General features: G+C 41.0%; 1 protein-coding gene across 2 annotated transcripts in view; it reads right to left on the reverse strand.

Annotated features, from left to right (window-relative positions):
* Positions 1–588: 588 nt before the first annotated feature.
* LOC125007866 (complexin-2-like) overlaps positions 589–13,150 on the reverse strand; it is a 55,126-nt gene continuing 42,564 nt past the window's right edge. For both annotated transcript variants that reach the window (XM_047584746.1, XM_047584745.1), the window contains exons 3-4: positions 9,921–10,096; positions 589–4,363 (exon numbers count right to left, since the gene is read on the reverse strand). In XM_047584746.1, coding sequence (XP_047440702.1) covers positions 4,169–4,363; positions 9,921–10,096 — 371 coding nt within the window. In that variant the 3' untranslated portion in view covers positions 589–4,168. The remainder of the gene's footprint in view (positions 4,364–9,920; positions 10,097–13,150) is intronic.

Here is a 13,150-nt window from a genome sequence, read left to right on the forward strand (position 1 = left end):
TTATCTTTACAGTGGGCTTGTTTGATGTGAAAGGTTTTTGCCGATATCACAGACCCACTTACGACAAACGCGCTTAGACGAGAGAGAGAGAGAGAGATGCCATTTGCATCCGTTTGATGTCGGCCGCGCACTCGACCGCGACACGACCACGAGTCAGGTCTCTGGATTTGAATGACACAGTGCATTCTGTTTACAGCCCTTTTCGCTTTTATTGAATAGATGTTGAAACTTCTTCCGAAGAGAGAGAGAGAGAGAAAAAAAATAATAAAAATGAAACAACATTTGTGTTGAGATGAAGAACAGATTTGTCCGACAGAAACAAGTAACATGTGATATACATTGAAGGTCTTTGCACATTATTATTCCTTAACGAAATGCCATGCTTGTCTACGGGATGTGATCCATGACTGCAGGTCACGCCTCAGCCTCACAAATCAGGGATGATCCTTCCTACCAAGCCAGAGACACACTACATCCCTCTACTAGTGCACTCATATGTATATGTTTGAGCATCTTTACACAGAGGCAGCAGTAGCCAAGGGTCTGCTGCGGAGCCGTTTGAATGCAGAAACACAAGACGATGAAAAATTATATGAAATCACTTTATTCTCAGTGTGCGGTGATTCCATTTTTGCAGGAAAGTTACAGACTGAAGTTTAGTCGTCTAAAATGGCATGCAGTGAGGCTAACAGGTGGCGCTTTGAAACACAGAGAGGACACGAAACGATTATATCAACAACCTTGCCTACATCGCACACCATTAGCATGCATACATTTTTGTCAACGAATAGGGAGAAGGGTGAGAAGATTCTGCAGTACAAAACAAATGCACCATGTGAACATGTCTCTTTTTTTTTTTGTTGCTGTTGTCTCAAAAATACCAACCACTAGAGGACAGGAACAGGACCGGCTACAGACGAGAAATTGAAAAAAATATATATATATAAAAAGAAAAATACTGCACCAGAGTAAACATCTTCTCAACACGTACAAAACAGAGAAAGACAGATGCAAGAAGAAGAGAAACGTCAGACAGTTACATTCAAGTCACATCAAAAGAGTTTTTTTAAATTTTTTTTTAAGCCATGCCATGTTTTCCAGGCATTTTTTTTGTTTATTTATGTATTTTTTTTAATCCCATTAACGGCTGTGTGAGCGTAGTGGGTTCCTACCGGACGACGAGATATTGATTACGCATGACTCGGGGCAGTTTGTTTCTCAGGCAGTGGTCTAGAAGCCATTTGGAGCGCAATCAATCAGCATTTACAAGATGGCGATAAATGAGTTAGGATGGTATTAGTGGATGAGATGTGAGAAGAGTTGATCTGATTTCAGAGCCGCCAGGTTGGAAAAGGCCGGCGGTCTGAAGACGCTAATGTTTTTTTGTTTTTTTTCTAAGGTGTTTTGGCTGGGAGGTTCCCTTTCAGGGGCAGTAATTGTAGCTTTCTAGTGTTTTCTCGGGCCAAACACGAGATAATGTCTCTCGTGAAGTAAATAAAAGTTGCTCGAGGCTCGCTAGGCCACTATCAATGAATCCTGTAGCAGAGAGAGTAATTATAGGCTAGGTATGGTTAACGTCTAGTCAAACGTAAAGCTAGAATACCTGAGAATTTCAAAATAAAGATGCAGGAACTAAAAAAAAAACTAATAATAATAGTAATATGGAACCTCATGTTTACTACTACTACTCCTCCTACTACTACTACTAGTATTACTATTCTTTGGTTTGATTGAATAACTGCTCTGATAATGGATCTGAGTGCATGAATCGGCTGCCGACTACCTGCTAGCACGGAAAATAACAGAGGCTCGCGAAGGCAGTTTACAAGTACATTAAAATCACAGGAAGTTCAATAAATGTGCTCTACAGGTGACCGTACCACGCTGCGCCTGCTGATGGATGTTGTTTTTTTTATTTATTTTTTATTTTTTTTCTCCAGTAACTTCAGCATGATTACAGAGCTCACTCACAAAGCGCAGAGAAAAAGCTAATTTCCCCCCCGTCTACGCCACAGGAACACGAGTTTAGAATTATGTCGAGCTAGATTAATAAAAACAGTGATAATGTGGCTGGTTTTAGTAAAAACCTTAATCACACCTACAGCTACTGTGCGCGAGTGGACCACAAGAACATTTTTCTCGGCTAAATTTTATCACAAGATTTAACTGATCACTGCTAACAGCACATTTATAATAACCCCCTAGATTTCATGTTGGGATTTTTTATTTATTTTATTTTCTGTACATGGCAGCTAAAGTAACTCTCTGCATTAACTCGATTCACCGTAGGATCAGTTTCTGGGTTGTAACAGCATGAAATAAATAAATAAAAACGTCGTTTAGCCTGCTCATTGTAAAAGGCTAATAAAGGCATTTACTGAGGCCTACTGTAAATCTACACCTGCGTGTCACCAGCACAGGTCTGGAGGAATGTCGGAAATATCTGGAATGTTTTAACAAGACACTGTGGAATGAAGGAGAAATAAAAAAACACAAGGCATAATGGAGAACAACTCGATTTCATCCTCGCCTTGAAAGTTGTGCCATTACGCAACAACCTGCACGACAGACGAGGCTCTACGGAGCAGGTACATGTTTTCTTGTGGATCTTTCACGCAGGGCACAAGGCTTTTTTTTTATTATTATTTAAAAAAAAAAAAAAAAAAAAGAGAGTTTCTCTGCATGATTTTTCGAATGTCTGCTTGTTGAAAACCTGCGTTCGTCGAAACACGAACCCTCGTCGACGTGCGACTGAAACGTTTTTCACGATACGAAACACTTTCCCTCCTTCCTCTGTTCTAATTAAACACGTCTGACCTACAAAAGCGTCACGTTCACTACGGTTTGTCGACAACGTCCGCATCTTTATAACACCGACTAACACATTAAGGAGTAACTTTAAACACGCAACAATGAAGATTGTCTGTTATTGCTGATTCGGGACTCGACTCCCATCAGTTAAACCAACGGACACAGGACAACTTCATTTTTCGAACAATATATTGCACTATTGTCACTGTCTGTTCACATAGTGTGTGTGTTCACAACGTAGTTTGTGAAATGTGATTTTTTTTTTCTCCACTTTTTCTTACAAAAACAAAAGTCATGAAAATGCAGTTTAAAATCAACTAGCCTGGTCGAAACGTTACGAAAGCAGAGCGAGCGACACCTGCTGCTGGACATTCAACTCAAATCTGAAACCACGAACATGTAGAGCAAGTGAATTTAGAGAATTTAAAGAACTTTTTTACGTATGGAGAACGTTTATAGTTTTCCCCATGGAAGAACGTTTTTAGACAGAGTCAATTATCGCTTTACTGTACACGGTGGAGATGTCAATTAAATCAAAATGGAAAACCAGTTATTGCCTCAAATATCAACGTATTTATAATTATTAACAAATAATGGTATCCATATATGTACTTCACTTCACCACAGTTTACTGCATGCTTTAAAAAATAAAATAATAATAAAAGGAAAAACGTCTCAAATTGCTTCCTCCACTCTCTGGTGTTCAGACGTTGGTTCGACTTCACCGCTGCTCGTGTCACACGTTCACAGTAAATCAGCGAGAGCAGGAGAGGGACGGTTCGAATCCTCACAACGGGCAACCAATAGAAATGCGACTATTTATATACACCTCATGTAACAAATATTATTAGCAAGAACGTAACATTGAATCAAAATTGAATCAAATTTCGATATGATTTGGATAATTTCTTAAAAGTTAAAAATATGGCTTATACTCTTTAGTCATCTCGATATACGTCATATTATTTCACTCATATATAGTACTCTTTTATATAACCGAGGCTATTTACAAACAAAAAAAAGGGTGGATGATAGGCGATGTCGGGTCTAAGTGTCGGACATTTTGGAAACGTGGCATCAGTTTGCCTTGACGTTAAAGATCCGGTGTTACACACTTTTTAATTCTGGGCCATCAGAGACATTTAAAAAGTATGAATCACCGTCTGGGATCAGACAGTTTGACCCAAGGACAAAGTCATGGCACGAATCCAGGACACTTATTAGTTGTGTTGTGTCGGACGGGGGTGGGGGGAGGAGGAGGAGGAGGAGGAGGTGGAGGAAGGTGTGACTGCAGGAGTTGTACAGCATTGATTAGATGAACGTTGTAAGATCACATTTCACCCCCCAAAAAACACGGTTACTTTTTATTGAACATATCCATGAGCGGCGCTGGGATGAACTTCATGACCGTGTCCACGATGCTCTCCTCTTCCTCCTCGTCGCCGCAGCCGGTGGGAACTGCCTTCTTCGGGCGGGTGAGGCTGCCCTCGGAGGCCTGCTCCATCGCAGCCGCCGCCTCGGCCTCCTTCTCCTCCTTCTTCTTGATGCCGTACTGCACAGGAAGTAGGAAAATTAGAATCTATAGTAAGTTATTTCTCCCAAGATTGGTTTGTTCCCTCTTTTCTTTTAAAAAGAAACAACAATCCTTATGTTCTGGGTTGTGTCCCAGCCTTGAAAAGTTCTGGAGAAGTGTGTTTTAGACCCTCTCACTGACACACTCTCACAAAATCTTTGGTTGATTCGACATTTTTTTTATATATTTAAGGTAAAATAAAGGTATAAATGGAGGCAAAAGACGTTATCTTTCAGTCAGTACTTAGCTATTTTACGATACAGGAGCTGTCTGCACTGACCTGTCAATCTAAGCTTCCTGTACACAGTAGACCCGCCCCTATCGCTGCTGAGCCAATCACAAGGCTGCATATTACACAAGATTCACTGTCCCTACTACATTAAGCTATGTTTAGGTAAAGGTATGCATGTTTATGGCAGTTTCACGGCCACTTTACTGTTGCACATGTTTGAAATTTGAATCTGTATTATTTGAATAGTTTAATATTGAATTAATAATAATGCATATTTATAAATAGCACTTTCCCCTACTTAATCTCTCCATCGATTTGTTTTTCCTTGGCCTGAAAAACGGTGAAGATTCCTGGACTAGGTCAGTTCTGCTCAGGTGGACAGGAGCTCTCTCTTCCCCCACACTCCCAATGGTTTTGCCTAAGGCTCGAGAAAAAATCCACTACTCTGTTTGTAGGTCGCCTGTTTTCTAAGACCTAATGTTTTAATTGACTCTTGTTAGTTCCAACACTTGGTAAAGCCAAACAGTTCAGGTGCCCAAACCTGCACGGAGGAGGTCGAGGTGGACGGATGGGTTAACATAACATAGGACACACGACACCACTGATTCCTGTTTTCCTATTTTGCATTTTTTTTATCCCTGCTTTTTTCAGATTTACTATTTCATCCATTTCTGTCTGGACCTCAGTACTTTGTTTCGTTCCCTTTCAAAAAAGAAAGAAACCTTGAAGCTGTTTCAAAAGAAATGTGTATTTATAACCATTGTCATTCCAGTAATTATGTCTATTTAGAAAGTATCTCTAAAACAAATCTTTATTATTAAATGTAGTTTAATTTCTTGAGCATCTTTCTTGTCATCCTTATTTAAATCGTGCATTTATCGCATCTGTGGATTTTTGGTTTTCTGCTACTTCTTTTTGTTTCTTTTTCTGTGGTTAGAAATATGAGTGGTCAGATTCAGAGACGGGCTTTAAAAATGATCATTACATTATACACCATGTGCTTTTTTCACCTCGACTCCTTAGAAAGTCTATCCATGTAATTTAACAAAGATTCAAAACAAGAAAAGTAAAATTAAGAAGAAACATTCCTATTTTTAGACGCCAGAAGGTGTCGAAAGGTTTTATTTGCTTTAATGTTGTTTATACAAAATAAATCCCAACCTCTGTTCCACTAACTCGTCTCCTTCGGTTTCCTCGAGAGATTTCGTTTGAAAACTGTGACTGACCTGAAAACGTCAGTGTTTACTCTAAAGATAGAAACGTGGCATGAACATTTTTTTTAAAAAAATTAGGTAAATTAGTTTGAATACAAGATGTCTTCATTTGAGTGAATTAGCTTCAGGCTGCATCCAGTCAGTGTACAGTGAACTGTAGCTGTTTGGGTTCTGCATGAGCAAAAATCTATTTCTGCAAAGGGAAAAGAGATTTCAGTTTTTTGATTGTGTTTGTGGGCGTATGTGGAAGCTTTAACTGCTGCTGCTGCTGCTGCTGGCTCCAGTTTGACCTTCCTGGATATTTTATGGATCAATTACAGAGGCAGAAGCACTCGGCAGGTGCTCTGGACAACAATTAGCTCAGAAAACCCCTCGGCCTCGGCAGACGTCCACTAAATCACGAGGGTGTTTCAGGGGAAGAAAGAACATAAGATTGCACTTTAAAAGATTAGAGAGAACATCATCGGGTGGAAAATCTGTTTCACCAGCACCTTGGCTGAAATATTCCACTAAAGAAAATAATTTAGTGTGACGCGGTTTGCGTGCGGTCCTTTCTCTTTAATTGAGGATGTCGCTCGGCTCTTCCTTCGTTGCATTTAAGTTAGCGTGGAACTAATTCAACCTCCTTATGGTCGCTGTTCCGAAAAGAATACAATGACAACGACATGAAACAAACAAGCTTGGACAGGCTAAAACAATTTCCCGCTAATGCAGCATGCCACTTCAAACGATGCACCGTAATGGAACCTGAAGCTTTTATGAATCCAAACAGATGGAGAGACGGATTGTGTTACAGCGCAGCAGTTCTAACTCTGAGAAACCAGAGGCTTCTGGTGCGCTTTAATTTGGAGTCTGGAGCCTGGCTCTCAGTGTCCTATGAAGTTTATTTTGCCCATTCGTGCTCCTAAGGTCAAGGAAAATCAATACATGTGGACAGAAAGGAAAAGGTTGCAGTGCACGGGAAGGTCAACGAGGCTGAGTGATGGTTGATCTCCAGGCAGAGATTGTGGAAAATGAGACAGACTCCTCTGTGACCTCTTTGCTGCTTTTCCCAGTCACCCGTTAATGTGATTCTGGAGCCATAAATATCTTAAAGGAGGAATAGTAGTGTCCATTTCGGCTGCAGAGCCACGCGGGGAGGCAGCAGGAGCATCTGTGTGTTTTCAGAGACGTGTTGTCGAGGTTGTCGAGGGGGATTCTCCCAGACGCCGTCGCCTTAGTGATTGCTCTGGGGGTTTTCAGGCTCTGTGTTCTGTACAGCATCTAGAGACAAGTTTGACTGGTTTTAAGGTTTTATGGATAAAACTAACTGACTGAAAGAAAGTATCAACGCTACAATAGCTTTGAGTTTTTGTTTTAGTTTCTAAAGACCTCAACAAACAGCAACAGAATGTACCAGATGAGCAGCTAGTTGGTGCTGGGCATGTTGGATTAAAACAGTTTGGATCTGCAGCTGATGAGACTCTTTAAGCATCTTCCTTAAACTGAACCAGTTATTAACATGATGCTTTCAGATCCTCAATCGTATGGCATCAGCTTAATCAATAATCTTTCAATTCCAAATCTTATTTCATGCTGCGTTTCAATCACAGTTTTTTCTCGCAATATTTCTGAAATTTTGTTAAGTCCGATTGCTCTTTGTTTTGAAAGGTGTTTTGCGAAAGAGCTGTAACTCTTGTAAAGTTTTGTCTCGTAACTTTACTTGAACTGGTCACATGACCCCTTGTATCATCTCCAGTGACACTGGCGACGGGGAAATGCGAAAAAAAGTGTTTCCATTGCACTTTTGTCATAAACTTTTATATCGATACGTCTGAAAAAGCACCTCATGAGAGCGCAAAAGTGTTTTAGCTTCAGAGGTTTTTCAAAATCCATTTCCAGTTACCAGTTTTTTATTGTGATATTTGAATTTTGGAAACGGCCATGCATTTGTACATATTACATATATAATTCACATTTTCATGTGATAACAAGTTAATTTTGTTAATTCAAACATTAAAGCACAAAACAAACGGCACACCTTACATTAGACTATTATTTGACTATATTTTAGTCTTAGGGGCATCCATTGGTCAGTATGATGGAACTCTCTCGAATTAAATATATTGAGATCTTGGGAAAACAAAGATAACAAGCTAATTAACTCGTTATCTCGAAAAAACAAACTGAGCTTCTTTTCATGAGATAATGAGATAAATAGATCTTGAGAAAACAGACGAAATTAACTCCTTATCACAGGAAAACGGAAAAAATAATCCGTAGATTAATTTAAGATGTTAGTTTTATGAATGATTTTGCACTAGAGATTAGCAATTTACTTTTGTGGCAATATAGAAAAAAGTTACATTCAAATGAAACTTCTTTACATTAGCAGTTAAGTTTTCAGTGTTAACGGCGAGCAAAGTGATCTCATGTGTGTCCGATGCTCTCTTGACCCATTCATCCACCTCAACATCCTCCCTGCTCCGGCTGCCACCCATATTTGAAGGATATGAAACAAAAAAAACCTTTGACAGACGACATTTCTGCAAAATTTGGGCACAATAAACAAAGCTGAGCCTCCTCATTAGCTGAGTAAAAAGTCTTAGCTCAACACCTGTCAAATGTTTCCTCCACTCGCCGACAGAAAGAAAACATCAGCGTGATTGGTTGATGGATATCTCCTCTCTACCTCCCTCTGTTCCCATTGTTTGTTCCCCCGTTCTCTTCTTCTCTCCGTCTCAGCCTCTTGCAATCTGTCTTCCTCCCTCTCAGACGTGTAGCGCAGTAACAAAGGCTCGCATCGGTTGAAGTGTAGACAGTCACGCTTAGTCAGCTCGCTATAATCAAGCGCTTCCCAAAGACATGCTGTCATATCGCTCTCCCCCTGCATCTTCTTCTTCTTCTTCCACTATTGTTCCAAAAACTAAAAATGTGCTGGCACGCAATGGAGTTAAGAGCTGATCCTGTAACTCCAGAAACTGTTTTACAAGAGCCACTCACAAAAAAAAAGTTTTGAAAAGAGTCCTGAGAGCTTTCAGAGGCTATTGAAGTATTCGAAGCAGTATAAGATAGAAGTGTCCTGTAATTTTCCACTGCAAGCTTTGATACCATCATTTAACATTCCATTACAGATTCATTAAATATTAAGCAGAGCTTTATCAAAGACAGGACAGTCTTGGCGGCACAAAAAAAAAAAAAGTCTAAAGGAAAAGAATCCTTTTGAAGCTTTGAACGTTGAACTCAGGCATATTTTTAGGCATCAGAGCTGTCGTGTTAAGAACCTGATCATAACTGAAGTGGCTAATTTGAGCAGCTCCCTAATAGAGGCAAACCTGTGTCCTCCTTCCTTTGGCTAATTAGTTTTTGGGTAGAACCAAGAATTAGAGCATTTTCAGTAGTGATGTACATCAACGGGTAATGCATAGATTCTCTCCTCTTCCAGGAGACCGTTATTTTGTGTTAATAATGGTTAAAAGGCAAATACGCTTAGGGTGAAAATGTTCTCAAGCTGCAGTAAAATGCAGACAAAATCTTCTGTTCTGCAGTTTATGGTCTATGACTTTACTGTCAGTGTTGCTTTTATTGACCTAGCATCTAAGAATAAGCTGGTATTTAGCTGATATGAGAAAGATCTGGTAAACCTACTGTACTCTGTACTATATATACATGTACAACAGCAAATATCCACCGGGCGAAGCTAAACTAGTTGGTGAACATAGTGGGACATTTAAATTTGAATGTTTCTCAAGAGTTGGAAGAGGCCAAAGCTTTTAACATACAAATATTAATAAGACAAAAGGTTGCGATAAAATTATCTTATCAATGCTCATCCCTGTATAGGAAGCACACTCTCTGCAGCGTTTGGTATCAGCCAGTTTGTTGTAGGAGGCCGTTACCTGCAGCAGAAAGTACTGAGCAACTGCACTGAGTGATAGTTTGAGTTAATAGTTTGAGACTTAACTGTGCAGGAAAACACTTGACCCAAAGAGACCGTGCATGACTCGCATGACAAAACTTTTCATCCCCCTTTTAAAATCCACTTCACACAGTTTTTGATGGGACTTTGAATAACTTGCTGATTTAATTAGAGTTTTTGAAGTGTTCTTACCTTATCCCTGATGCCCTGTCGGATGTTTTCTCTCTCTGCCTCCATTTTTGCATATTTGGCCTTCCTCTCCTCTTCCTGTTGCCTCAGGGCTTCTTGCCTTTCTTCCTCCTTCTTCTGAGCATCGGGATCCTTCTCCTCCTCCCCACCAAGCATCTTACCCATGTCTTTGGTGGCCCCTGTTGATTGAGAGGGAAAAGAGTGTTAAACTACACAAGTGTCAAATCTTTTAACAGACGACAGAGGCAGCTCACAGCAATGGAACAATAATGGATCTCAGCTATCAGGCTGTTGTTCAGCATTTGAGGACGGTGGTACATCTGAGATATGGAAAAGTCAATATATCGCTCTGTATTTCAATCCGCTTCGAGGCCGGTGAAAAGAGCAGCCCGACGTGTCCTCGACCCAACCACCAAAGACAAAAGAGTCGGACAATAGAGAGGAGCGAGAGGTGACGACTGCGAACAAGAGCACGACATGAAAAGACAACCGCTATAAATTATTAGCAACTCTCTTGACTGCCTTTGTGCACGCTCACTACGGCCTTTGCCATTTACATCCTGGTGCAAAGCGCCCACTTGGACCCGGGGGTTAAGACCGGAGAACAAAGGGACTTGGAGTGCTGTTGAAATGACCATAACAAACAGATGCCAGGGCTCATTCCGGCTCCTGATCTCCTCTCCTGTCTGCACTTGTTAAATATGCTAAACCAGGCATCAAGTGCGTGGTGAAAAAAAAAAAAAAAAAGATGACATCCTCTGTCCTCTTGCAGCTGTTTGGCTTTCGCTGCTGATGATCACTTCACTGCTTCAGTTCATATCTTATATGTAAATGTCAATCTCTTTGTCGGGAGATAAGTGCGTGCCATGAGTGAAGCTTCGGATTCTGAATTCAAGGAAGGTTAAAATGGAGTTAGAAAGATGGCATTTTTGATGAAATAAACTCAACCTACAGCCCAATTCGCAGAGGATTAGTTTTACCTGGGAACCTCTGGTGATTTCTAATAATCACGGAGGGCGTCTGTGATTTTAATCTCATGCGAATCGTCCACATCTGTGATTTGTAAAGTAAAGATTCCACCACAAATTATCTACCGTAATTGTACTAGAGAGGACCTCTCATAAATCTGATCCAGTGAGAATCAACATCTCTTTGATTTAGGGGTGAGTTTTTTGTGATTTAAAGCTTTTTTTCTGTCTCTTGTCACTTAAGAATTATGAAGGATGGGTTATAAGTCGAGATGCCATTGAACTATTCGCCCGTTTACATGGATAAAATCATTAAATCAAACATTAATGCGTTCATCTGTAAAAGTGGAACTGATTTAAATACTGACAGGTTGGTGGTAATTTCTTATACGGGATGAATAGCATCAAAAATATATTTTTATCATCCATTATGACTTGCAAAATAATTAATTAATTAAAACTGTCTCTACATGTAGTGGAGTAAGATGGGAAGTAGCAGAGCCGGAACGTAAATTTGAGTAAAAGGCAGAGTTTGCTTTTCCTGTGTGAATGAACCACATGAAACTCAGACATAGGGGGTAATACTTGAATCACAGGACGTCCTCATTTTTAACTAATCCCATGTGAATACAGCTTATGGCACATACTACTCCTTCTTGATAACTACCTCCGTCTTTGTGGAGCATATGGCCTGTGCTACGTATGCGTCACTTGTCATGCTTCGTCTGCCACTACATGGCTGCTGTGTTTTGCACTATTCCAGTACCTCTAGGAATTATCATCATAATTTAAATCTAGTTCCAGTCTGGGAAACACCCTAACAGCATTTACTATACTGTAGCAGCCGTGGACAGATGTTACAGACCAAAAATAAATAGAATTAAGCTGGAAATGAACGTTAAAAAAAACACCCTGAAAATGTCTGCTTTTGTGTTCACACCGTCAGAACTGTCAGACAAGTCCATATGCTGCACTATATTATGAAATGAAAACAACTTTCTCAGTGAGTCCTTCAGATGAAAAATGTTTTGCTTCATCAGTACAATTTTATTGTGTCTGCACAAAGTGACATTCTGCTGTCAGTTACATTTACACAAAGACAACATAACTTCACTACACTGACTCATCTTCTACATTTATTCAGGCTTTGATGCTTTAAAGTGTTTAAAAAAAAACAACGTTAAGAGAGTTCATTCTTTCATTTTCTCTATCCACTCATCTGGAGAATCACAGGGGGGAGGGGCTGGAGTCTACCCTGGCTGTCATTGGACGAGAGGCGGGGCACATCCTGGTCAGGTCACCATGCTAACTCAGGGCTAACACACAACTCAACAGATTAGTTGCTTTCCACTGTGTTTCTACATTACCTCCAATGGCCAAAGTATCAAAAGTATCAATATTTTGAGTGTCGATGTTTCAGTATCGATCTGTGCATCACTAACCAGCATGTCTTTGGACGGTGGGAAGAAGCTGGAGTACCCAGAGAGAACCCACGCACACACACACAGGGAGAACATGCAAACTCCAGCCAGTGAATTCAAACCCAGAACACCACACCACCGGGGGTTGAATAAAAGAAACACCTGCTATTATCTTAAAGTTTAAAGGCCAGCGTTCGGATCAGGAAGTTGCACAAACTAATCTGGAGTGTCAGCTTCCATGCCGAGCTGCCCCTGTCGTGCTTTTGCACTTTTCCTGTGATCCGGGGCTCTGACTGTGTGTTCCTACTCTAGAGGCGTTAGCTCATCTTTCCGGCTCAATGGCTGGAAACCAGCCAGCGCTCTAACAGTGCGCCCAGGAATCTTGAACCCGTGACTCTCCGCTCACTTCCAAGTCACAGAAAAGAAATTGAATTTAATGAGAACAGGGCCCCCCTCTACCCGCACCGGGCAAATCTGAAACACGTCTGGCTCTCGCCCCTGCCCTCAGTCCAGCAGAACTCCGTTCCTTGTTAGAAGCCTCCGTCTCCAGCTAAAGGCTCGTGCCGGGCTGCAAGGCTGAGCCCCGCAGGCTCTCTGGAGGAAAAACTCAAAGACAGAAGCATCTGCTCTCGCGGTAAAATTGATGAGACAGGGGTGACCTTGGGGTTCTTGGCTGCAGTCTGAGCCGGCCGTGTTGATGCACCAGAACAAGCCCCGGCCCTGATTCATACGGAGGGGGGGCGACCGCTGCTTCTGACACATGACATGCCGACATGCTAGGAGTGGATTCAGTCGAGACAGTGAGACTTTTTCATGTCAGCGGCCACGTTTACAAGGACGATGA

This window comes from Mugil cephalus, chromosome 5 (genome assembly GCF_022458985.1).
Source record: "Mugil cephalus isolate CIBA_MC_2020 chromosome 5, CIBA_Mcephalus_1.1, whole genome shotgun sequence".
Taxonomy (NCBI): Eukaryota; Metazoa; Chordata; class Actinopteri; order Mugiliformes; family Mugilidae; genus Mugil; species Mugil cephalus.